This window comes from Excalfactoria chinensis, chromosome Z (assembly GCF_039878825.1).
Source record: "Excalfactoria chinensis isolate bCotChi1 chromosome Z, bCotChi1.hap2, whole genome shotgun sequence".
Classification (NCBI taxonomy): domain Eukaryota; kingdom Metazoa; phylum Chordata; class Aves; order Galliformes; family Phasianidae; genus Excalfactoria; species Excalfactoria chinensis.
Window position 1 is genome coordinate 27305531 of NC_092857.1, and position 27603 is coordinate 27333133.

The following is a 27603-nucleotide window of genomic DNA, read 5'->3' on the forward strand; positions in this document are numbered from 1 at the left end:
TTCTTTTGTTTCTGATATCATAACTGTATTAATTCATCTGGCAATTGTAACTGTGACTAAATTGGAAAGTGTGATTCACCTACCTTTTTCTGTACAGTCTCTGTCCTGGGGAACTAGTTAGACCTACTTCAGTGCCACTCCCAGTTGAATACATCACAGTACTAATCGTGGAGGCTATGAATTGAATTGTTTTCTTGTGTGAGATATTAGGAACTCAAATAAACCTTGGGGTCTTTTCTTTAGGAAGTTTTTATTTGAAAACATTCTTTCATGGACAGGTTGGAGAAAATCTGTGAAATTCCTGTGTGGACTAATCTAGCAGCTAGGGAGAAAAAAAATCCCTGATTTCAAAAGACATTCAAAACATACCTGACTTAAGTGCTATGCAATAAATGCTATTCATAGAGAAAAGTGAAGGTCTGGGAAAAGCATGCATACATTTTGGCTTAGCTCTTTTTCACCACTCTTTCAGCTTAAAGTCTTAAAGACAGAACTTTGCTTTCCTTTTACTTCCCTTAGTTTTGTTCTTCCTGATGCGATAATGCCTTCCTTCTCTCATACTTAAGCTGTGGGGAGCACATTTGTTTAGTAATACAGAGAGATTGATTCAGTTTTGTTTGCAGGTTAACAGTTGATTTCAGTTGTAGGTATGTCTCTAGTGTAATATTAGCTTCAGCATTGGAGGTATTCTGGTTTGCACTTGTATCCTTAACAGAGGAACTAACTGGATTTTAAAGCACCACTTTTAATATCAGCTGTAGAATTTGGTTTTGACAGTGAAATGAGTTAGGGATGGAATGTGAGTTGTAACTTAACCTAAGACGGGAGTGGCAGGTCGTAGCAGTCTTAAGAGGTTCTTGGATAGCATTGGCAACTTCCTGACCAAAGGGGTAGAGCAGCTGGTAAGAAAAGGTGGTCTTCTGGTAACTTAAAAGGAAAGGCTTGTTACAAGTGTGAAAGTCTGAGGCAGTCTTGGCTGCACTGACAGTGAGGGGGTAGAGTTCTGGATCTTATGAGGAGACAGCAAGACAGAAAGAAGGATCACAGTCTTGACTTTCAGGAGGCCAGACTTTGATGTATTCAAAGAGGAGGAGACTCATGGGATAACACCCTGGAAGAAAAGAGGGCCCAAGAAAGGTGGCCGAAGTTTACCCCCCTCCAAGCTTAAGAGTGACAAGTCCCAGTGAGCAGAAAGTCAGGCAAAAATGCAAGAGGAACATTGTGGATGAGCAAGGATCTTCTGACAAAATTCAAAGATAAACTGAAAGTATATAGAAGGTGGGTGCAAGAACAGGTAATCTGTAAGGAACACAGACACTGTCCAAGTATGAAAATGAGAAATCCAGAGCCCACCCATAACTCAGTATGGTGAGAAATGTCAAAGGCATCAAGAAAGATTTCTAAACTATACGTGACAAAAGGGAAATGGGAAATACAGGTCTGCTGCTGAGTGTGGCGAGGACCCTGGTAATACAGGACAGGCATGGAAGAGGCCAGATGCCTTCTTTGCCTTGTCTTTACTAATGCTTTCAGAAATCCAGAGTACCAGAGATAGGACAGAAGTCTACAGTGGAGTTGCTTTTGATAAAAAGAATCAGGTTGATAAAACTTAAGCAAACCAGACATATACATGTCCATGTGCTCTTATGGGAAGCACACATAAATGCTGAGAGTTACTTGATGTCACATCGAGGCCATTCAATTATATGTGAATGATCATGGAGTCTGGGAGAGATGCATGAGGACTGGAGGAAAGATCTTCAGAAAGGGCAGGAATGAGGACTGACAGAACTACATGTCACTCAGCCTCACCTTCATCCCTGAGAACCTGATGGAACAACTACCAATTATGGAAGTCATCTTGAGACACAGGAAGAACAGGAAGGTCATCCATCGTAAGAAGTCAGCATGGATTCATGAAGGGGAAGTCATGCTTCACCAGCTTGTTAACATTCTCCACTAAGTGTCTGGTTTGGTAGATGAAGGGAAAGCACTGGATACAGTATAATTTGACTTCAGTAGGGCTTTCAACACTCTACCATAAGGTCCTCGTGGAAGCTGAAGTGTGGATGACAAAAGAATAAGGATTTCAAAGTTGGCTGATTGGCTAGGCCCTGGTGGTGATATCAGTGGGTCTTGTTGGGGGCCAATAGCTAGTAATAGTTATCCTAAGGGATAGTTACACCTAAGGGTTGGTACTAGATTCAATTAATGATCTGCGCAGTATGGCAAGTTTTCTGATGGCACAGAAGTGGAAGGAATTTCTGTGGTTCATGCTGCCATTCAGGTGGACCTGGACAGGCTGTAGAAATGGACTAGCAGAAATCTTAGTCAGTTCACCAAGGGTGAATGAAATGTCCTGCACCTTGGAAATAACTACCCCAGGCATATGAATATGTCTTGGAGGCTGATCAGCTGGAAAGCAGTTTGTCAGAGAAGGCCATGAGGAGCTCCGATAAACCTAGCTGAATATGAATCAACAATGTACCCATTCCACAGAGAAGGAGAATGGTATCCTCAGCATACCATTGAAAGAGGAATGACTGACAGGTTTCTCAGGGAGGTGGTCCTTCCTCTCTGCTCTTCGCAGGTGAAGCAACTCACCTTTTAGGGAGAACTACTGGTGACAGGTGGACGGTTGGACTGGATGACCTTGCATGTCTTTTCCAACCTTGGTGATTTTATGATTCTGTGATTTTATGATTTAGAGTACTGTGTCCAATCCGGACTCCACAAAAGAAGAGAGAAGAGTGCAAGTGTACAACTATCCAAAAAGGACCGCAGATAAAGGGACTGGAACATATGCTGAGAGAGCCAAAACTGTTCAGTCTGGAAAAGTGGTAGCTCATTGGTATACATAAATAGCTGAAGGGAGAGTGCAGAGAAGATGGGACTAAGCTCTTTTCATTGATAGCAGTTCTAGAGGTAGTGGGTGCAAACTGACTTTCACGAGCTTCCATCCGAATGTCAGGAAGCATTTCTTTACTGTGAGTGTCACTGAGGTTGCCTAGGGAGTCTGTGGAGTCTACGTGCTTGTCAAGACAGTCTTAGAGATTATTTTGTGAGCTGATTACTTCATGTGTCTTATATGGCATACTTTATGGTAATGGATAGTGGATGCTACTGGTTAGCTTAATGAGGAGGCAAGAACTACAGTAGCAGTGACTGTTTTTGTGACAATAAGTATATAGGAAAATAGCATATAAGAGTTATGTACAAGAATACAGGAATTGAATTTAGAATGAATTTCAGGTAATGGGTGATAATGGGTGCAGATGAGCTCTCAGTGGTCACCATTTATGTTATTTGGAAAAAAAATGACAGAGAGTATAGGAGTGTTTACAAGAAATGGTAGAGATTAAGAATGAATGTGGCTGAGCGTGAAATGTGCCTGATTTTCTTCCTCAGTCTGCCTCAAAGCCACAAACCTGATTTTGCCTAAATGTTTCTATCATGTGGTCAGATAAGCCGAACTCTTATCTCTCAGTAGGATTACGTATGTGCACTCTGTATTGACATCAAGAAAGTCTCGCTGCAAATCAGCACTTTTAAAATGTAGCAATTTCTGTGTGCTTCAGCATGTGATAATTTGAAATGTCCTTTCTGTGTATGATCTTCTCACAGTTCAGATCACTATGAGTGTTCCTTCACTTATGTATAGAGTTTTAGTATCTATTTCCAAAGACAATCCACCGGCGTCTCTTGTTTTGTTCCACCTTTAAAAAATATTGCTGCAAAAGTAAGAGTCATATCTGACAAGTTACCGAGAAAAGAAAAAGTATATCAAGTACTTGTTTATGGTGTAAAATTCTGATTGCAGAATTTTCCTATTTCCTTCTTAGGCACCATGAAGAAGCAATAAAAACATGGCAGGCTTTTTAGTATATTTATGACTGTGAGTGGGTGAGTGTGTGGACTGTGGAGTGGGTGACCAAGCACAGATTTTTCTGCATGTTTCTCCTACTCTTCTTTGCCCTCTATATATCTCTTATTATGTGAGCTTTTACAGTCAGTCGTAGAGACATTTGAATCCTAGTTGTACAAAAAACATATTGTTTGCCAGATTAATATTGAAGTGAATCCGTGTGATAATTAAGGGAAAAACTAAATACTGAAAAACAGTTATGTTTATTAACATATATGTGTACAGAAACCACTCTCATAGGAATAGAATACCTCTGCCTGATATGTTTCAGGAAAGTGTGGAGAACAGTATTGTGTCACTACCATAATCACTTTAAAAATGGGAAATGAATAGAAAATAATTTTGTTTGAAGATTCTCATTGTTAAAAAAAATCCTGAATTTCAGGTTTTTTTTTACCAAGGTACCGGAAGCCACTTTTTTGGTTTTTATTTGTCCTTGAGAACAGAATGGGTTGGTTCCTTTTGAGTTGTGTTTAGGCATTTATGAGAGCTGCTTGTGAGGTGCTCCCTTTTATCTGCATACTGCCTTACAATCTGGTTCAAGTGCTATTAAAAGAACCATAAAAACTCCTGGCAATAATCTACAGATAGTCTGAATCATCTAAAAAGTTAGCAAAGATTAGAGTATTCGTTTTTTTACATAACCTGCTGCCTATAACTTGAACTGTTTCTCTGAGAAATGCATAATAAGCCTAATGTGCTGTGGCAAAGACAAATGAGTTGTTTCGCATCTGTATTTCTTTGTTGTAGCAAACAGAGAAAATATGCTGGTTTTTAACTTCCTTTTCCCCTAATGTTGGACTGTGTGGTACAGCTGTACCACAGAACGTGGTACTGTATGGAAGTGGCACAGTGGTACAGAAGAACATATATCACATGTATTCAGAATCTGCCACTGAAAGTGTGGATGCTAGAAATACATTCTTTACACTTTACTTGCTATTATTGTAGAACAGTATTGAGATAAAGTACTGAATAAATATTCAGTCCTTCCTTACATCGAGAAAAGTATGCCTAAATGTTCTTCTCCTTCACTTATGAGTCAAAGAATATGAATACTATTCATCTAATAATGGTTATTAGCTATAATATACCCTTCTAGGATATACTTAAACTCTTTGAAGTACTATTATATGTTGACTTGCTAAACTACAGGTCCTATGCTGTTTTTGTTCCACATTGCAATTCTGGTGTCTAAAAACAGTCCCATAACTATTGCAAAAGACTGAATCAATATTTGAAGTGGAATTCATGTAATCATTACTGTTTTGGAATACCAGAAGAAGGTACATCTATGAGGTAAAAGATTAGATTATAATTCGTGGTAATAACTTGCATTAACCTAAGCATAAAGCTAAAACTGCTGTTAAAAAAGTAGTTAGGGAATATAGAATATATATTAATAGAATAATTAATATGAACCACAGTGAAATTAGAATTTAAGCCAGTTTCAGTGACCTTTTCCTCATAAATAAAGCGTCTGTATCTTGTCCAGAATGGCTATTAGGAAATGAAAATAGGTTATGCATCTTGATTAGGGGTTTTGGATCGTGTGTATTGTGTTAGGTGTGTTGAAGCAACCTTTTCCTCAGTAGGAGGATTTGCTTCTGTTTCAGGGGCAAAGCGCTAACTGTTTGCTTGGTGTTTGGTTGTGACTTAACTGAGGATGAAAATATGTGAAGTAAAAAGACAGTGTATTCTTAATTTTGTCTCTTAGCTATCACTATTGCATCACTACTTAGCTATCACTATTTAACTAGTTCTTACTAAAACTTAGTAAGAGGAAGGTAAGATTTCTAGAGGTTATGACTGGTAAAAGTTTATTTAGATTAAAAATGGTGACTGGAGGAATGAATTTTAAGTGGTAAAACGCCCACTGAGTGCTGTTAAGCAGATGAATAACACCTCTGGTGGAACCTTTAATCTGCAAATTGCTGGAGGCTGGAAGGGTGTTCTGATTCTTGTTTGTTTCTGCCCTCTGTCAGAAGGAGGATACTGACTAGATTAACAGTTGCTTTTTTTTCTTTTAACCTGGTATAATCATTATGTTCCAGTATGCCTCCGTGGTTAAGCCACTGCTTTTATTTTGCCATATTAGTTTGTTTCTCCAAATTGACCACGCACAATCTGTGAACAGTGGTTAATTTTGTGGATTTTTCTTTTTTTTAATCAAATAAGTAAATTAATTTGAAGAATAATTAGTTAAAATTGTTTCTGCAAATAAACTGTGTATCTCACAGCTCGATTGCCTTGCTGGTGACTGAGTTTTACATTTGAAAGGCAGGAATTTTACCAACATCTACTACTTGCATACATACTTACATTTAATTTTCCTTGATAGTGCCTATCATAAATAAATTTTTACATGTTTTTATTTCAAGCGCTTCTACGTCACATAAGTGCATCAAAGCAATAGCTTTCTTTGTAAATAAATAAATTTGTTATCTGGAATGAACTCATTCTATAAACATAGCTCCTTTCTAAGACTCACAGGTAATGTAAAGATTTTCTTAAGTGAGGTCCATTGCGGGCAGTCAAATATGGTGTCTCTAAGGAGTCAGCTGAACTTCATGTGGAAGTTACCGTATTATGTATATTCTAGTTATCGACTGCATAACATGCTTCATTATCTCTTGCTCAAAAAGCAAGAAAATGAAAACTGAGTGTATTAAATGTTCATTATTTCTTGCTGTAACTTGAATACTTAATTCATCATCTGCCCAACTATTGAATGCCATCATATTTCTTAGTCTCAATTAACCGCATCAGAACTGTAGTGCCATCAACCCATTCCCCAAATCTGAGTTGGATTTCTAGGACTGTGTAGAGTATCAGTGATGACAGTTAGGAAGCAAGTGATCATTAAGAGCGTGTTTAGTTGCTGTCTTCACTAATAAAGAAACTTGCCTGTACTGAGTTCATAGTAGTTTTCATTTTATTTCTTGAACACTGGCTAATGTCTTCCTTCAAGGAGCTAATAATTGCTGTTATAGTGAAGTCTGATCTCTTCCTCTTCAATTTTGTAGCTTTGATCTTTGTTAAACTGACTTTTACACTCTGTATTACTTGAAATAGGAATCATTTTTAGTGAATCTGAAATACAGCAAGAACTACACGTGTGTCTTCTAACACACAAACTTAAGGCGGTTATGGGAGGAAAATGTCTCAAATCCCACGAAATTAGCAGATTTCTTCTGTGATGCTGTGTTATGCAGCCTATTATTATGGTTGTAGAAAGATCTCTGAAGTGATTTTTTTTTATGGCTTTCTTCAGAAAAGTACTAAACTAATACAGATAAATAACGATTTTAAAACATTTTTTTTTTTTTTTAAAAGTATTATTTTGTAAGTAAGAAGCATAGGTATGCCTAGTGACATACAGCTACCAAATCATCATAGATTTCTGTCTGCAGCTGTTATTTCTGTTGTATGATATTTCAACATGTGTTAAGTTTGAAATATTAAACATTAAGCTCATGTGTACCTGTCTCTCTCTGTTCCCTGCTGTAAACATCTCAGGCTTAACACCTGACCTAAATTCTGCTAAGGACTAAACAATTTTGGGGGGAAAACTTCAACAGTCTGCTGCAGTACTGTTCCATTTTTGTTAATCTACAATCTTATGAAAGGCTAGATAAGACACGTATCTTCTGTGATGTACTATCATATAAAGTTGCATTACTTTATTGATTTATTAATACACCTGTTATGTATCTTTTCCAGGGTATTGAGGAATGGAATATTGCTCATCTCAATACAATATTGGATGTTGTAGGAGAAGACTGTGGAATTTCTATTGAGGGTGTAAATACCCCATATCTGTATTTTGGCATGTGGAAAACAACGTTTGCATGGCACACTGAAGATATGGATCTCTACAGCATTAATTATCTCCATTTTGGGGAGCCGAAGTCATGGCAAGTTTAAATTTTTCTAGAAGTTTATTTATCTGTGTGTTTCAGCTGACTAAAACAAATGCGGCGCAATTGCTTCACAGTGATTAACTTTACACAAAAGCCAAGACAGCATTCTCAGCTAAGAAAAACAATGAAATGGGAGGTCTGTGATATAAAGGACATTGTAGTAATGTACTCTTCTGTTTTAAAGAACAAGGCTAATAAGTACACAGGGCTTATGTGAATTCAGAAGAAATAGGTTGTAATGATTCAATTTGAGAAGTTTAGAGTTGGCAAGTCCAAGGCCATTTGAGAGAGCTCTTGTAAGGCCTCTTTGAAATCAATTTCTTTGGTTCAGTTTGTTTTGGTCTGACTTGTCTTTTGGGACTGCTTACAGGTTTTTGTATTAAAGATGCATTTAATTGCTCTTTTTTTTTTTTTAAAATCAGAATCTTATTACTCACTGTTACTCAGGCCCTGTAGCAGAGGAGGTTCAGCACTGACACATTTCCTGAATAGGAAGTTTCTGCTATCCTTCCCACTTAAGATTTTTAATTGAAGAGCCTATTACTTGAAGGAGGAATAAGAAAGAAAATATATGCATAGACTGTGGTCTTATGTATATGTCTTTAAGCACAAGAAAGAAATGTTTTCCTGCTGATAGTAAGACATGTTTTTTTCTCTCCCTGAAATACCTGTAGAACAAATAGCAGTGGACGCTAATTTCCTTTTCTGAACCAAACTGACCCATATCGTTTCAGAACATTGCATGAAAGTTCATTGACAGTCTTAATCAGTTAGAAGTTTATTTATTTATGCTTATATACTTGCTGGAGGAATGCTGCAATAATTTACACTATTGCTGTTAATGTATTCAAATGTTCTTTTTTTAACATGATATTAGCATATTACTTCAAAGAAGTGGAAGAGTTGCAGTTTAGGATACAGATCTTATGTGTGCTGAGTGAACTGACATGTGATTTCTTACGGAAACCAAGTGAAAACTTGGTGAAAAATATTTTATTAAGAAGCATTTTAGTATGTTTTCTTTGAGTTCTTAGAGTAGCTTCCACCTGAAATCCCAAATGAGATTTTGCAGGTAGCAGCTAAACCTGACTGGTGGGATTGTCTTTATGGATTTTGGAGCTTTCTCCAATAGTTAGTCCATAGACAGTCTTCCATTTCTTCTTATTCTCTGTGCACTTCATCAGGAGGCATGCAAACAAGTTCATACTACATTGTGTATACTGATTCCTTTGTTGACTGCTTCATTTGAAGCACGGGAAGTATGTCAGGTAACCATTAGCGAAGTCAGGATTATGGTTATTTTTCTGTCTACATATGTATATATATATGTATTTGTGTAATTTATATGCTTGCTTTATAAATTACTTTTTACCTGCAGAGAAGTCCTAAGGATAGGCAATAATTTGAGAGGAAGAAATGAATTAATACAATTTGGAAGCCTTGAAATAAATAGTATGAGGGGAGAAGGATGTTCTGAGGAAAGATTTGAGAGCAAGTAGAACAGTGTCTGCTGTAATTGCTTGCTGCCAGGCAGAATTTTTGCTGCAGCTTTTCCTTTGTGTCTGTTTCTGAGGGGAAGGAAATCTTGAAGACACTGCCTCATTTAACATCACCGTTTCTTATGAGAACAGTCTCATTACCCAGAATAACCATTGGCATGATTTACCTACTTTGTTATTCCAGTTTGTTGTTTGCGTGTTTCATAATGGTTTCTCAGAGCTGTGGATCCACGCTGGAAGTTTCTTCACTCTGCCAGTTGTTGTTAAGTATATTCATTATCTTCTGCCGTAGTTATTATTTCAGGCTTAGAGGCCTTGACTGAAGATTTTTTTTTAATGTAATAGTTTGAGGAGTGTGACATGTTCAAATACTGAACTGCTCTTAGACATTAATGCCTCACCTAATGCAGTTGTTAGTAGTAAAATGTTAGCCCACTGGTATGTGTGCTACATACATGCATCAACTATAGACAGTGCTTCAATTTGCATTATAAATTTATAAATGACAAAAATCTGCATGAGTTATTTGCATTTTGGAAATTATTTCTTGCTGCATTAAGTATCTGAAAGCAGCGCTTACTTGTGGCTCCACTTACCTGACTGATACAACAAAAATACGGCATAAACAGAATTTGTTTTGCCTTTCTAAAGTTTGAGATGCAAACATTCTTGAAGAATATTAATTATGCACATGCAAAAATGATTATTAAGCAGGCAGTCATTTCCGTGGCGCTGTGGAAGCTTCAAACATTGAAATAATTGGAGTTACTTTTTTCCTTAGAGAAAATAAGTGGACAGCATGTTTAGTTTGTATTTTTTTTTTTAGGAAGTAGTATTTTAAAAATATTTTAATTTTTTAACTGGTGCTCACTGTGTTCCCCTGTTGAGTGGAGATTTTAATTCTTTCCCACATAAAGAATTACAGTTTGTACTTATTTCTAAAAAGGAAAAGAGTACAAACCTGCGGTGTAATTCAGACAGATTATAATGTATTAATCTGTGATGTTTCCTGTGCCATTCCATTTGCTCTTTACTTCCTGGCCCAGAAACGAGGAGAGACAATACACAGTATTAAAAAGAGAGAAAATTGCTTAGTTGTGCAGTTCATACTTTGCAGAACACCTTGCAAGGATTATCGCTCATAAAATAAAGATGAATATTTCTGACAGGAATGGAAGATTTTTAGAGATTATGTCAAGAAAAGGACTGGTTTTGCCAGGAGAGACCTTAGCCAAATTAGATTAAGTATCTGACTATTGTAAGAGAAGCGGTGTGAAATGAATCTGTGATGACACTCAAAGCGTGTGGGTTAGGTTTAGGAATTCTGGTCTGGGGAGCTCAGTGGGTCCAGGATGGTGACAACACTGATCTCAAGACTGCCTCTAATTCTTTCATGGGCTACTCTAATATTGCCCCTTAACTACTGTAGCTGTTACTCTATTTTTACAGGCTTGCTAGTGTAGAATGTGTACTGGTGTGTGTTATACCTGCCTTTATGAACTGGAAGCGTGAGAAAATGTTGTTCTGTGTTATGGGCTGTGAGACACGTTAAAACATGATTGAAATGATTTCACATGTAGGCTTTCAGATTTTGAATATCCCAGCAAAGAGATAGTGATGGGGTTACAGATATTGCGGAATGAAAGGGATGGTTTTGTGATGTTAATAATAAGGAGAAAATCGTAGTCAGAAATGGTGTAGAAGGGACAGCATTGTCAGACTAGCACTAATGCTGTAGATTGGGTCTCTTTTAACCTGTTTTTGACGGTGTCTTCTTGAGTATCGTAAAGAGGCTTTTTCAGTGTGATCAGCAGATGACGAAGACTGGTGAAAACTGGGCCAGGTGAAACAAAGTTCAGCATGGGTGGAGGAGTGCTGTTAACTTTTTGTAAGTCATGCATACATTTACAGAACAGGCATGTTTGCTATTTGTGTTGTAGGTCTCAGAAAAGTAACAGATAAAATTACAGTGATGTGCAAATATTTTAACATGAAGTGGGAGTCATCTGCAAAACCTTCCCTGATAGATGGGAAGGTGGTTATGAGCAAATAAGGAGAGGATCATCCACATTTACTTTAAAATGATCAGAAAAGGAGCAGAAATAAGACTATCAGGAGACACAGAGGTAGATGTAATCAGAATGGAAATTCTGACTATAAAATGTTAGGTATAATCTATCAAGCTTGTCAGCACTGTTTCTGTGCTTGGAACTGACCACATATTTGGAAGCTATGATGTTCTCCATGACAGTGCTGTTATTTCAAGTTTCTATCTAATCCTGCGTAAAGATGAGGAGAAGCTGGGAGAGCTGGAATTGTTCCGCTTGGAGAAGAAAAGGCTCAGGGGTGGATCTCGTTTATGTACGTGGCTTGTTTTAAAAGTAACGCCTCCGGTTTATTTCAGTGGAAACTACAATAGATACAAAGAGCACAATAGCACTATTTAGTAGAACAAGTTCTAGCTACAAAAGACTAGTTTTAAACACTGTCACCAGCATTAGATGTTCTTTTTCACCAGCGATGAATAAGAGCCTGCATGCCACCCTTGTAAATATCTGCACCGGTGGAGGTGACCCACTGTCACTGTCACCGCTGCTGAAATGCATTACCTCACTGTGCACACATCCACTGCTTGGGGGTACTGGTGGATGAGCAGCTGGACGTGACCCAGCTGTGTGCCCTCACAGCCCAGAAAACCAACTGTATCCTGGGTCGTGTCAGAAGAAATGCTCTCAGCAGATCAAGATTCTGCCCCTTTTGCTGGTGAGACCTCACCTGGAGTACTGCATCCAGATGTGGAGTCCTCAGGACAGGAGAGATCTGCTGGAGCATGCCTCTCTTAGAAGGGACATCAAAATGATCCAAGGGATGGAACACTCTCCTGCAAGGATGGGCTGAAAGAGCTGGGGCTGTTCAGGCTGAAGAAGAGAGGACTCTGAGGTGACCTGATAGTGACCTTTCCGTATCTAAAAGGGGAACTGTAAGAAAGAAGGGAACAGACTCTTTAGCAAGGTCTGTTGTGATAGGACAAGGGGAAATGGTTTCAAACTAAAGGAGGTGAGGTTTAGGCTGGATATAAGGAATTCTTTTTTTATGATGAGTGGGAAAACAGTGGAACAGGTTACCTATGGAGGTGGTGGTATGCCCTTTTGCTTGAGACATTCACAGTTAGGCTACATGGAGCTTGTGAGGGTTAACCCAAGGCACTGATCAAACTATGAATGTCCCGGTTCATTGCAGGGGATTTGGACTAGATGGCTTTTAAGGGTCTCTTCCACCTGAAATGATTGTGTAATTTTGTGATTCATACCCACTTCCATGTCAGACACCATTTTGTCAGAGTTCTTCTCTGTTGCCTTCTGCTTCATAGCAAAAAAAAAGTAATGGGGATGTTGATGGGAAGCTTCAATGTCTACTGCCATACAACCAACATGCACTTCTGATGATGGGGGGCAAGATATTAAAATAGGAGGCATCACTTTCAGAGCAGCACTTGTGTATAAATATTGGAAGCTGCTAAGAGGATGGAGCCAGGCTCTTTTCATTGGTGCCTAGTGACAGGGGACGAGGTAATTGGCTCCATTGGAACATCAGGAAGTACTGTACGAACAAGTGAGCGCTGTCACATATTTTCCAGGGAGGCTGTGGAGTCTCCTCCTTGGAGATATTCAGAAGCATCCTGGACATGGTCCTAGGCACCAGATGGCCATCAGAGGTTCCCTCCAATGTCAGTCTATCCTGATGGAAGCATCAGACTACTGCAGATTCCACCTCTGTAGCTTTAGTAGAACTATGAACTTGAAAACGTTCCCACAGTAGTGATTCCGTACCAGAAAATGTAACTGCTTTGACTCTGGTGCCTAGAACAATGTTATTAATCTGGCAAACATTTAATGACTTTCTGAGGCACGTTAGAAAGATAACCATCATCTTTCAGAAAGCAGACTACATTTTGAACTTATGTCACTTCTAGTGATGTTGTAACTGTGTTGGTTTATTTTTCTATTTTATTTTAATATTTTTTAATATATTTTTTCTGTGAAAGTTTATGGCTTAGTTGTTTTACAGACGTGCATAGCTTTGCACGTATTTTAATTCTGTTAAATCGTTAAGGTTGTTAAATTTATAACTGCAAATGATTTGAGGGGCATCTGTTTTGATTTAACTTCAATGAACTGCTTCGCCGTGTCTGTATTGTGTGCAAATCAAATTTTAGTTAGCGTTGTGTTATTTCCCCCCCCCTTTTTTTTTTCTCCTGGACATTAGAGGAGACGCAAGACAAGTCAAAAGTATTAGTCAGTGTATGACGGACAGTTTACAGAACTTTGTGCTGATCCTTGCGCTACTGACTCACTGGTAAATCTCTTTGTCTGCCTAACCCTATACGTTTTTCTATGACAAGTAGAGGTCTCATTTTCTCTTCTTGGAAACCAGGGGCTTGTCAACTCATAGTCATTGTTCTCAGAAGCTATTAGAGCTTGCATTTTCCATCTTGGAAATGATATTAAGGAGTCCTTGGAAAAAGAAAAGCAACGTATATTTGTGAGATCTTTGTAGTCATGTCTATAGCATCACTTAGCTCCGCTGCTTTCCTTGCTGTAAAAGCAAAATTCACTTTCTGTGGAAATGCACTAAATTGAAAGCATGTGACTCATTCTAGCAGGGTATCCTAGGCTGTCACACAGTGACAGCTATGTGATTCATAGAACATACAACAGGTATTACTGGTTTTTTACATTCCTTGCAGCCAGTGAGACAAACCGTACCTGGAACTTCTTTCCAATACAGATTCCTGGAGTGAGGACTTAGATTTTAGTTTGTATCTTGAATTCTTCCTTAAGCTAGGATTTTAATGGTGAAACAAACTTGGAGATGGAATGAATGCAGAACATTTGAAGTTTTACTAGGTGGTATATATCAGACTGAAAAGTTTCTGAAGGTCCAAAGAAATACAGCTTAAGACTGCATTATTAAGAATTTTAACTTCTGATGACTATTTTTTTTTCATATTAAACACTATTTATTCAAAGATTGATGATGCACTGTCATGCATTTCTGCTTAATTAAAGCCAGTATAGATGGATTTGTAAGTATGTATCACGTCCTTGCAATGAATTGAGGTTAAAACAGGGCTTAATTCAGAACAGGATCAGTGATTTGTTTTTAGCTCCATCATGCAGTATGTTTTTAAAAACCATATGTTGAATTTTGTTTCAGGAAGCACAGTTATGATAATGTGACTTTACACCTCATTCTTCTAAATTGGCATTCTCATACTACTATGTTAAAAACATGACAGTTTTCTAACTTAATTTAACAAAGAGAAACTGTAATGCTAAATTATGGTTTGAATTTAGTTAATGTTAAAATGAGCACGGTAGGACATTAACAACATTCTTAATGTAAAGACATTTTAATTACTTATAACTGCATTTGTTTAATTTTATTGACATTGTTTAGAAGATGTACAACTGGAGTTATGGAAATTCGGATTGCTCTGTGTCATGTTTTGAGCCTTCTTGGAAGTTTTTCTCAGTAGAATGCGAGATAGCATTTCAGACACTGGAATAGAAACCGGGTTATCATTTCTTCCCTCATTCATCAGAGAAATTATGAAGAATGTCTTCTCAGAAGGAGTTGTTAGACATTGCAGCTTGGGGTGGCGATGAAGTCATTATCCTTGGAGGTGTTTAAGGAAAGGGCAGGTGTAGCACTTGGGGAACTGGTGGTAGGTGGATGATTGGACTGGGTGATCTTAGAGATCTTTTCCAACCTTTTAAGATTCTGCCATATTACTCTTAAAAATCTTTGTTACATTATTATTGAAGGACTTGGTAGTTTTGGCTGGATTTGTTTTATTTCAATTCTGTCTTTGTAAGGCTTAGTAGCCTTTAACGTGCAAACTCTCCTGACTTCTAAAAATGAAATTATATACTTCAAGAATTATTTCTGGGAATTGCAATTGATTAATTTTATAGTGTGGTCCAGATTTTTAAATTTTATTACAAAATACGACGAGAGGAAGAATGCGTGATGGAAATGCTAAGAGTTACTTAAATAGTGTATTCATTGCTATGAATTGGGAAGCAACTGCATATGAGCAGGGTGTCTGCCCTGTGAATACCTAGAGCTGACTCATCAAGATGCTGTGGAGATAAGAGCTGTGATACCGAGCTTAGCTTGCAAGCTGCTCATCCTAGCAGAACCCTGAAATCACTGTTTCGGCTCTGCATGCTACGGATGGGTGAAAATAGGTGCACCATAAAGGAATGCACTGTGATAGACGCAATGAATGGTGAACTGCCCAGTCTAGACAACAGGCAAAAGAGGGGAAGATTTTAGTGCTTGTGGTTTAATCATATAAGAACCTTAGGAACTGGGATTTGGATACATACTTTTTTTCTGAAGTTATATTCCTAAGTCATCACTGAAAAGCAGAGTACTTGTTTAAAGAAGTTGAGGTTGTCCTCCTGTATAAATGCATTTTGCCTGCAACCAGGAATCTAACAAAGAAGTGAAAATGTTATGCCTATTCCCTTTGTATCTTAAAGTAGCCTGCCGACCGCGTATCTTATCAAACCATTCTTTAATAGTTAAGTTATGGGAGTATAGTCTTCACTGTCCCTTGTTGCAAGTGATGTTGGAGCAAGTAGGGAAGAGGGAGAAGATGAGAAATCTTGCATTTCTAACATTTGCAAACAGAAGGTTTCTTTAATCTCCGCTAACTGGTCACAAGGTAAAAGGAAAAATCCTAAAACTAGGGAACAGCGTTAAGACTTTATGTGAGTTTTATTATTTTTCTGTTGAATATTGGACTATGGAGGAGAAGGGAAAAAAAAAGCATGAGTACGTATTTACCCCTGTAAACAAGTTCTTCTGAGGCTGCTGCAGACTGCTGTGCTTACTTTGGAGGTGTTAGAAGGCTTTTTACAAGGCATCGGGTTGATATGAAGGAATCATTTAATTGAAATTAATGTCACAGAGTGTCACAGCAGCAATAGTGCAGTCTTAAGTTGTGTGCAGTGATTTTACCATAATTGAACTTAAATGGCCTTCTGGAGTTTAGAAGCTTGACTTTCTGACTCTTTAAATGTGCAGATATGGAAAAGAGATTGAGTAAAAAAAAATCTTTAAAATTCAAAATCTGTAGTAGTTCTGTTTCCTATTTTTTTCTATTTTTCCTCTGAAATTACATTAGTATAATGATATTTATTATCAAAATTTGTTTTGGCTTTTTTCTTTCTTACTCCCCCCCCACCCCCACCCTCCATCATTCCTCTGTCTCGTTTCAATATAAGTTCAGAAACCTAATTTTACTTTGACTTGTGCATATTATCAGGACAGTCAGATTGTTATACCATAACTGAAAGTGGGGAAATAACATGAAATTAATACAAAAATCACAAAATTATTGATAAAGTGGTGTAAGTGTGCCTTAAAGTTATTTAAAAAGATCTGTTGTCTGTTCACATAAATGATTTTAGTTCTATTTTCCATAAGCACGTTTAATGTAGTAGATTTATATTACATTGCCTGATGTTTTTTGCCGCAGTCTCTCAAATGGAAATTTAGAAAGTAAATATTGCTGTGGAGAGATGATATTAGCTGGCTTTGTGTTTTCTCAGATGTGTATTAGTTATTTTTTCTTCTGAAGACTGTAATTTTCGTCTACGTTTTCCTTTGAGTTAAGCAGTTTCATCTGAGGTCCACATGCTTTTGGTTAGTTTGTTGAAATGAGCTGTGCTAAAGTTTCCATTTCTGACTTAAAGGAAGATTAAAGGAAATGGAAATTTTCTTTGGTGTCTTGTTATAGAGACCTGCAACATCCAAACGTTCCTAATAAAACTGAGCTTGAATAAAATGCATATTTCGTTTTTTCCTTGCAGTGAATTCTTTGCCATACAAGGGGAAACTGTTTTCATACACGGAAAATTCACTCTGATTGAAAAGTAAATGTGAAGGAAACAGCACGTTAAAGGTTATTTACATTTTGCATCTGGGAGTGTAAAAAAAAAGTAGTAACCAGCATAGTTATTAAATTTAAGCAGGCTGTGCATCACTGTTTTCAGCTGAGTTTGCAAGACACTAGTTTTTCCTATCATAGACAACTGTTTCTCAACAAACTTCCTTTCTAAGCTATGGGGCTGAGTGATCACAGGGAACCGGACTGTAGTTTGTTACTGACTCCCCTGAAGAATATAGATGGGACAGTGAGCTTGCATTGTCAGCAGTTTATGGGTAAGCAGTGAATGTTACTCCATAATGCTGAGATGTATTTAGGGAAAAAAAAAAAAGCCATGCTAACTGTTATTTAAAAAGAACTTTTTTTTTTTTTTTTTTTTTTTTTTTTTTTTTTTTTTTTTTTTTTTTTTTTTTTTTTTTTTCCCTAGCCCTAAATATTCAATGCTGCTGTGGAAAAATTGAAATGCCATTACTGAATTCTTTGCATTTCTGTAGTGGGATGCAGTAGAATCCATTTCGGTACTGCTTGAAACAATGTGCCTTACCTGCGTATTTAAAGTGATGAAGTGTTTTGCGTTATGAGATCCAAAAATCTGCCAAATGTCTTATGTATGCTAAGGAGACTGAGAGAGAATGGTTTTTTTTTGTTGTTGTTGTTTTTTTTTCTTTTCCTTTTTACGCTGACTTAATGATCTGAGAAGGAATTTGGGTGTTTTTTGTTTAATGTTTGATATGGTAGACCAAGCATCCAGTTAAATTCACATCACCATGCATGTCTGGTATCCAAGACAGGCACGTGTTTAAAAAGGCAGAGTTTTCTAATATATTGTATTTGGAACCAAGGAGAGGTGTTACTTCATTGTGCCTGGAGAGTGAATTTGGGGCTCCTAATGATACTGCAAAGGCGGCCTCCTTTTCTTGATCCCTTTAGTCAAGGGCAACAGCAATAGAGGGAAGAAACAAAGGTGAATAAATAACTGAATAAACAGGTGTAGCCCAGTTAAATAACTTGTCTCCATTTATCTTTCTGGTAGCTTGATAGATAGAATTTTTAATGTGACCTCAGTTTTCCAAGTTTTGTGTTTTTGTGCTATTGGTAAGTACTTAACATTATATGCAGGTATATGCAGAGGATTATGGCTCTGTATTATCACAAAAATATAGCCAGATGCACTTTCAGAAGAACTTTTAGACTAATCCTAGTCCAACAGTCCAACTAGAGACAAGAAAAGCAAAGTCTCTAGGTTGTTTCCTTAGAAAAAAATACTGTCTCTTGGTTTTACTTTGGAGTTGAGCGTTTAATGGCATAGAATGCAATAGAAAATGCTATACATAGATTTATATCTGATGTGTGAAAATTAAGTCTTTGTTTAGTAGCATCTGGAGTGGGCTGTCAGAAGGCATGGGCTTTGTTAAACTTGTTCTGTTCAGAGCACAGACCGTTGTACTGGAATAGTCTTGCTTCTGTGCAGCAGTTTCAGTTGCAGTAGTTAAAAACTGTGCGTCTGCATTAGGTGCAAATGAAAGCTGGAGAGAGAGGAACGTTGTGCCAAGAATGTGGCTGTGAATGGCTTGTTTGTTTTTTCTTAGTGAGTTGACAGGAAATATGAAAGAAATTTGTGTTCATAATATAGTGCAAGAGAAAAATCTGCATGTTAACTTCAAAAATGGGGGTTTGGACTATTCTAGGTATGCATTTTCCCTTTTCTGAATTGTATATATATAATATATATATATTACATATATATATATATAAAAGAATCAATTCAGTGCTGTTAAAATATTGAACTGAAATGAAGGCTGATTATATCATGCGCTGAAGTTGTTAAAGTCAAAAGCAGAGTCTAATGCATGTCTATGAAAGTGCAGTAAATCTGTGAAGAACAAGGTTCTGTGTTTGCTCAGGTTTCACTTGCTTTATGAAGTTGTTGCAAATTGCTTATGGAGTCGTGTAAAAATACTTTATTGTAGGAGCAGAATGTTTCCAGGATCTGCATGATTTCTGAATTTTTAGAAAACGTGTTTCTTAAGAATTGCAATGATTTATGAAGACAAGTAGTCTCTCGTTACACAAGAAAGAAACAACACACAGGAGACATTTAATACTCATATTTTTCTGTTGAGCTTTTGTGGAATACATTAAAAAAGCATGGAAGTTAAACCGGTGGGAATTGTATTTATTTTGTTATGTGTGTTTCTGTTTCACTTGGAAAATGAAAATGCATCTTTTTAAAGTGGGGTTATGAATGTCACTGTGCATGGTTTTAAACAGAAACACATTTTTGAACTGTGCATTGTGATTTTTAAACTAATAGTTAAGTTAAAGTTGTTTCTCAAAATACCTTAATCTGTACTTCTTACCCAGAAAATAATATATGAAGGCTGTTCCAAAAGTAATGCATCCTGTTTTATGATTTTGGCCCACTGTGTCCGTATTGGTGGTTTTGCAGTGGAGATTGAACCTTCCCACCAGTATTCCATTGCACGTTGTTGCCGTGTGACAGATGGCAGCAATGGAGGACTCTTGACAGAACGCTGTCTGGCGTGGAAGTTCAGGTGGAACAAAGGTGTGTCACTGAATTCTTCCATGTGCAAAAAATGGCACCAGGTGACATTCACTGACACTTGCTGAACATTTCTGGAGGCCAACCAGTGGATGTGAGCACAGTGAGGTGATGCATTTCAGCAGTGGCGGCAGCAACAGTGGGTCACCTCTGCTAGTGCAGATTTGTGTGAGCCTGGCATGCAGGCTCTTGTTCATCACTGGAGAAAATGCACAGGTAATGGTGGTAACTGTGGAAGTACAGTGTTTTGTAGCTGAGAATGTGCTCTTTGTTATTATACTCTTTGTATCTATTGTCATTTCTGTGGAAATAAATGGATGCATTACTTTTGGAGCAACCTGTGCATTTTTCCTATATGTTGTTTAACTCGATAATCTTATTTTCTCTAACTTAAGGTACTTAGTTATATGTAAAACACTGTTTTGTATAGTAATTATTTCTTTAAACATATAATCCTTTTCTTCACGTGTATTTTAGGTATGCAATTCCTCCAGAGCATGGGAAACGGCTTGAACGATTGGCTCAAGGTAATATTTTCAGTGTTACAGTATGTGAGATTTTTGAAGGAAAAGCCTCCAGCAAACTGAAAAACGTCCTCTACTGAACTACTGTGCTTTATTACTTCTTAATATCGTATGACTTTTATGTTTGCAAACCAGAAATGCCTTTTAATACTCTGAGGAATTTTAAAAGCACAAAATAGGCCTTTTTTTTCTTAGTACTTTATTTTGTATTGGCATTTTTAGGTTGGTCATTTTTGTGAAAGTAAGACAAAATTTTGCCCTTTTTGTTCATTAGATTTTCATTGCTAATAACTTTGCCTCATTCCATGCCCTTGCTTTTCTTTATCATACTTTCTTGCTACCCGGAACCTTTGAATTTATAGTCAATTGAGGTTAAATTTGATTCAAAGAAAGAAACGTTTAAAAGAGCAGAGTTTCCTGAAGTTTTGTGGAAGTGGAATGTAATGTCAAGGTAGAGAAGGGAAATCACTGCCTTTGATGAGGGGGAGGCTCACAAAATACACCAACTAAATCTACTGGCCAACGAGCAGCATAATAATATACGTTAATTATAAGGACTGACAGAGAGATTGTGGATGTGCCTGGAGGCATTCAGAGCCAGGCTGGATGTGGCTCTGGGCAGCCTGGTTGAGTGGTTGGTAACCCTGCTCGTAGCAGGGGGTTGAAATTACATGATCTTTGAGGTCCTTTTCAACCCAGGCCATTCTATGATTCTGTGATTCTGTGAATGCCACTGAAAGCTGATAATTAGATACTGCATATCTGGACTGTCTTCTGAAAATGCTTGTTCATTTTCTTTTTGTATCTATTTTATGCACATATATATTCATGGCAGTTTTTATGAGCAATTATTAAACTAGTTATTGAGAACAATAATATCATGTGTATCACTGAGATGTGGAAGTAAAGACATGAGCTCACAGCCTTAAAAGCACAAATTAGAAAGGCACATTCCAACCTGGATAATTACATTCTCTGTTCTGAAATTTACCATATGAAAACTGAGAGAGCTTCTGCTCCGAAAGTAGTTGTCACTTATTTCTAATTTGCACTTTTTTTTATGACCTGTAAAGTATAAAACTCTTCCTGTGCATGTGTTGAAGGTTTTGGTTTTCACTGATAAACATTTTGATGCATGTGGTAGACCAGGTAAATTCCAACTCCCTCAGCCTCTCCTCATAAGACTTGAGCTGTGGACCCCTCACCAGATTTGTTGTCCTTCTCTAGTCATGTTCCAGGGCTCAATGTCTTTCCTGTAGTGAGGGGCCCAAAACTGTACAAAGTACTCGAAGTGTGGCCTCACTAGTTCTGAGTACAGAGGGACGATCACTTCCCTTCTTCTGCTGGCAGCTCTATCTCTGAACTAAGCCAGGATGCCATTGGCCTTCTTGGCCACCTGGGCATGCTGCTGGCTCAAGCTGAGCACTGACCAACGCACCCAGGTCATTTTCCACTACACAGCTTTCCAACCACTCTACCCCAAGCCTGCAGCATTTGCTGGGGTTTTGGTGACCAAAGTTCAGGAACTGGCACTTGGCCTTGTTGAACTTCATCCTGCTGGTCTCAGCCCAGCTCTCCAGCCTGTCTAGATTCTACTCTGCAGGGCCTTGCTACCCCCATGCAGATCAACGCTTCCTGCCAACTTGGTGTCATCTGCAAACTTACTGAGGGTGCACTCAATGCCCTCATCCAGGTCATCAATAAAGATATTGAAGAGGACAGGCCCCAGTACTGACCGCTGGGGAGCACCACTCATGAGTGGTGCCAGTTGGATTTAACTCCATTCACCACCACTCTCTGGGCCCGGCCTTCTGGCCATTTCTTCAGCCAGCAAATCTTTGATCCATGCCTTGATTACTCAGGAGAAGCAAAGATTTGATGTATTTAAGGCCTTGTATACATCCACTTTTGATGTTTACTGGGAAGAAGGTATTTGGGTAGATAGAATTTTCACTTGATATGGTTGAGCTGCTCTCAAGCGTATTATAGGATTTCACATTGAGCACTTACAGCTGTGCAGCAGTTTATAGCTAACTCTTCAGGTTTAAGCATTCTATTAAACTAGTTTGTGCCCAACCCTTCTTTTTTTCTTTTTTTCTTTTTTTTGAGAGAGCTAGGAAAGTGGATGGACAATTTCAGCAACATTTGTTCATTCCTTTCTAAGAAGTGCAAGTGAAGGGTGCCATTGTTTGGGAACAGACTAAAAAACATTTCAGTTTTATTTTGACATACTGTAGTTTACTCAGATGTGGGGGTAACGTATGCAAATTCAGGATCTGGATGGCTTTTTGAGATGCTTTGCTACACCTTTAAAAAAATGATAAATTCACAGTTTCATGGGAACTTACAATGCTGCTCAGTGTCAATTTCTATAAGAAAATACTGTGTTGGCAGATGAGGTCCTGATATTTCTCAAGGCTCTTACTTGTGCTAATGGTGGCCTACTGTGGTAAGAGGAATGTGACATAGAGACATGGGGAAGTAGTGGAAATCTCTGGAAACACGGTATGTCAGAAGCTGGTAGGACACGTGTGGGGAGCGGTGTCTTATCTTGGAATGCCTTAGTCAGAATTGGTAATGGGCTAAATGAGACCTTCTTTTCAGTACAACAGCATCAACCCAATAGTTCTTAGGATAAGAACTAGTAAACTTATTTAGGACATGCAGAGCTCAGGCCTGAGGAATACTGGCTTACACATTTTTCCACGGATAGGAACAGTACCCTAGCTATCCTTCATGATAGCTTTATTTAATGAAGCTGCCAGAGCATGTCAAATCAGCATTTTCAGAGCACACCTGCATGGAAGTTGGTGATTACTGCTGATAAGTCTCTGACACTGCAAGCTACAAAGATGTGTGGCAAATACAAATCTGCTTTCCTTGCTGAATCATGATAAGTGTGATTGAAACTTAATTATTTTTATTTCAGAACTGGGTTTTGAGCTGTGAGTATCAAATTGAAAATAGATCAGGTGTTGAACAGTGAAAGTAACATTTTGGATAGTTTTTTTTTTTATCTATTATATTTATGGAATGAAGGTAGATTTCTGTAGGAGAGCTACGTGCCCATACAAAGGTTTTTATTGTTACAGAAGGCAGGTGTGTTAGTTTTACAGACAGACATCTCTGACATTTCCTGTTTTCAGTGTTTGACTTTAATATCTGCTGCTCTGTTTTTTGTTGTGTAGGCTGTTCCTGTGATCTCTTTGGTCCAGCTAGTAGTGTGGAAGATACAGTTCATAAGATATTGAACTTTATGCTCACCTTGACATATTTTTCACTTATTTTTGTTTGTAGTCTTCTGATTCTGATTATTTCCCTGCTTAAGAAGGGTAAGACTTCTGTAGTCTTCTACTTTGTAGCTGCTGTCTGCTGAAATTCAGTTTGAATTTTACAGTAGGGTATATTAAAAAGGTGAATATACAAAGTAATCTACATGGCAACAATTCGCTTAATAAGAAATGCTAATAAAAGATAGTATAAATGAGACAGTGCTTAATTACATGTGTATTAAAATCAGTTGTACTTCTACAGGTGTGTGTGCAAGAAGGCTGATGACTGACTAATTCTTACTGAATTAATTGAATGCTCCTATAGCAATAAAAATAATAAAACGTTATATTAAGTGTGGCAGGTTGTCTGAGTCAAGGCAACAGTTAATGCATTAAAATTAAAAGAAGGCTAGAATATTTTCCATTAACTTGTCTACATGTCACAATTATCACACATGCCTTTTGTGCATGAATGCTTTCATCTTTGCTTTCCATTGAAATCTTGATTGACTGTGGCACCTACAGATATTTTATTTGAAATACATTAGACTTGAATCTAATAAAGGCAACAGTTTGATTTTGCCCTTCAGCTGCTTACTCATTTATGTAAGTTTTTTTTCAATTTTATGTAGACATAAATGTAATAAAAATCTCAAGTGAGCTGTTGCTGCAACTTTTATATGTGTTACATTAATCTGTAATATTATGGTGTTCTTAAGATTTCTCATTTCATAAAATGAGTTAGAAAATAAAGAGAATAGAAGCACAATGGAGAATCATAAATGACATTTTGAAGGATTTTCAAGTTCTTTTAATAGTTGACTTAATTGCAGAAATTGTTTTAGAGAGCAAATGGCATTTATCTGGTATTTAATTATGTTCAAGAAGAAACTAAAGTAAAATTTGACCCGAGTATATCGTGATGCTATAAAAAGCTTTGTATGGTATATGGTATTAATTAGTCTGTTTCATGGAGAAGTCATTACCTGTTACATATGAAAATAAGTGTAAGTAGTCTTTTGGATGAAAATTGACGTAGAGCTTGCATAGCTTGTATGGGTCTCAAATCTGAAAGCTGCAGCAGTTGAGAAAATTAACTTCTTCCTAATTGATAGTTATATGAGTCCAGTTAGGAGAGTCACATCTAAGAGATAATAAATGCAAGTCCGTAACATATTCATCTGGGTATAATAACACTCATATTTCACGGCACTTCATTTGTGGCTTTTGTACTACCTGCTTTATGTATCATACAAATTGACTCTGCTGCTTTGTGAGAAAGTTGCCATGCAGAGTACTCTCCCGCTTACTTAATGTGCAGTAGATAAAGGTAAATAAAATTGAGATCACTACAGATTCACTTTAATATGTTATATTGTTTTTATCTATACCTACAAAAGTAAAATATAGAAAATAAACTAGAAAACGTTGTCCTCCTTTTGTATTTGCCAGTGTTCCAAGAAGAATTCACGTAAGCAGCGAATTATGAGTATTTTTTGTGTTCTAAAGTCCTTCAAATGAACATTCATGATTTACATAAGTTAAAAAACTACCCTCTTTTGAGCTTTCTTCCTTATAGCATTAATTGGGCTGAATTTTAATTACATGAAGTTACATTAAAGATACTTGCAATTTAGGATGATATTTTCTTATGGTTTTATGATTTTCAGTTTATATTAATAAAGAAAATGTGGATATATCACCTTTGATGTAAAATTTGGGATGAAAATTTGAGTGTGAAAGTGCAGAAAAATAAGAATGGCCTCATTCATTCCTGTTTAGAATTTGATTTTGAAAGTTATCTGTCTATCCAGTTTTTATGGATTGTTAAATAGTGGCTTTATTTTTTGCCAAGCTGATCACATAAGCAAGTTAACAAGATAAAACATAGTCAGTTGCCTTGTAGAGTCAATGGAGTTACTCATATGATTAAGGGTTGCTAGTTTGAGAATAAGAAGATCGTAATTTGTCCATGTATTATCGTAGCCTAACAGTTTGACTGAAATCAGTATGCACGGATTCTTACTAGGTAGGTAATCGTTCCCATTATTTTGAGTATGATGATCTATTGCAGAATGGAACCTAATCCACTTCAGTTTTTATGAGTGATAACAGTGATATGGCAATATTGTCTTCTGATATGAACTATACTCTTAGAGTTGAAAAAACAAAGCAAAATAAAACTGTTCAGGGTATCAATTATCATTGCCCTCAATAGCTTATTGAGCCAAACTTATTTTAAAATTGTCTTTAGCCTGAAATCTTTTTATGTACTCTGTAATGTCCCTCATTGCAGCACTGTTTTATGTGTGAATCTTGTCTTCCTCAGGGACAGCATGCAATCTGCTTAGTACCGATTTCTTCCAGCTTCCCCTTAATACAAGAAAGATTTGATTTGTGTCTAGAATACGGACTGTAAAACCAGAAATTGTGAAGTGGTGTTAATGTCTGGTGAGGTAGAATAGCCTTCACTGACACAGGGGGAAGACTACAACTCAAAAAACAAACAAACAAACAAAACGAACAACAACAAGAAGTTATTTAGTAAAAGTAACTTTGGTCATGTTAGCTCTTGGAGTACATTTGTGGAATTATCTGAGACCATGCTCATGACTCTTTGCAGTTGGAAGTCACATACTCTTTGCTGTTGTTTGTTCTGCTAACTATAGAAACCTGATAAAAAGCTTGAGTGGGACCTTACATTTACTCGTCTCTTCCTTTGCTTATGTGTTTGTACCCAAATGTTTGTCCACCATTTGTTGAATCACATTCTTATCATACAGTGACTTGGGTAGGAAGGGACATCAGGAATCATTAAGTTCCAGTCCCCCTGCTACAGGCAGGATTTCCAGCCACTAGATCACCTACTGGATTAGATTGGCCAGGGCTCTATCTAACCTGGCCTTAAACATCTTTAGGTACAAGGCATCCACGAACTCTCAGAGCAGCTGGTGTCGGAAACTCACCACTTTCTCAGTAAAAAAAATTCCCCCTGACTTCTGTTCTAAATCTCTCTTCCTTTAGTTTAAAACCTTTCCCTTTGTTTTGTCATGATCTACGTATGTAAAATGTCTCACAAAGGCAGAATAGAGGGGGACAACCCTTGCTCTGCTAGCCACCCCTCTTCTCATGGAACCCAGGATACCACTGGCCTTCCAAGCTGCACGTGCACAGTACTGGCTCATGTTAAGTTTTTCATTAACCAGGTCTCCTAAGTCCTCCACAGGGATACTCTCAAGGAGTTCTTCTTCCAGTATATATACATATTTGGGGTCACCTTGACCCAAGTGCAAAATCTTGCACTTTCCTTTGTTGAACCTTATTTGTTCACAGGGGCTCACCTTTTGAGTTTATCAAGGTCCGTCTAGATGGCGTCTGTTCCTTCTGCCATGTCAGCCACACTGCTCAACTTGGTGTCATCAGCAAACCTTCTGAGGGTGCTCTCAATTCCATCATCTGTGTTACTGATAAAGATTTTAAAGAGTACTGGACCCCTGGGGGATGCTGCTTATTTGCAGCCTCCACCTGAACATAGAGCCATTGACCACAACCCTCTGTCTGCAACCTTCCAACCAATTGCTTACCCACCAGATAGTTCACACTTAAAATCCTTATCTTTCCAATTTAGAGATAAGGATGTGGTGGGAGATCAAGTCAAAGTCCTTGCAGAAGTCCAGGTGGATGACATCAGTTGCTGTCCCCTTGTCCATGGATGATGTCATAGAAGGCCTCTGTCATAGAAGGCCACAGGCTGGTCAGGCAGAGCCTTCCCATAGTGAAGCTGTGCAGCCTGTCTTGAGTTTTTTGTCCCTTATGTGCCTTAACTCATCTTCAAGGAGGATCTGTTCCATGATCTTTCCAGGCTCAGAGGTGAGGCTCACTGGCATTTTATCTCCAGATCCTCCCTCCTTCTTTTCATGTAAATAAAAGTGGT

General features: G+C 37.6%; 1 protein-coding gene across 4 annotated transcripts in view; it reads left to right on the top strand.

The window, feature by feature from the left end:
- KDM4C (lysine demethylase 4C) overlaps positions 1-27603 on the top strand; it is a 295106-nt gene that overhangs the window by 42932 nt on the left and 224571 nt on the right. For all 4 annotated transcript variants that reach the window (XM_072358921.1, XM_072358920.1, XM_072358923.1 and 1 more), the window contains exons 5-6: positions 7649-7842; positions 20351-20400. In XM_072358921.1, coding sequence (XP_072215022.1) covers positions 7649-7842; positions 20351-20400 — 244 coding nt within the window. The remainder of the gene's footprint in view (positions 1-7648; positions 7843-20350; positions 20401-27603) is intronic.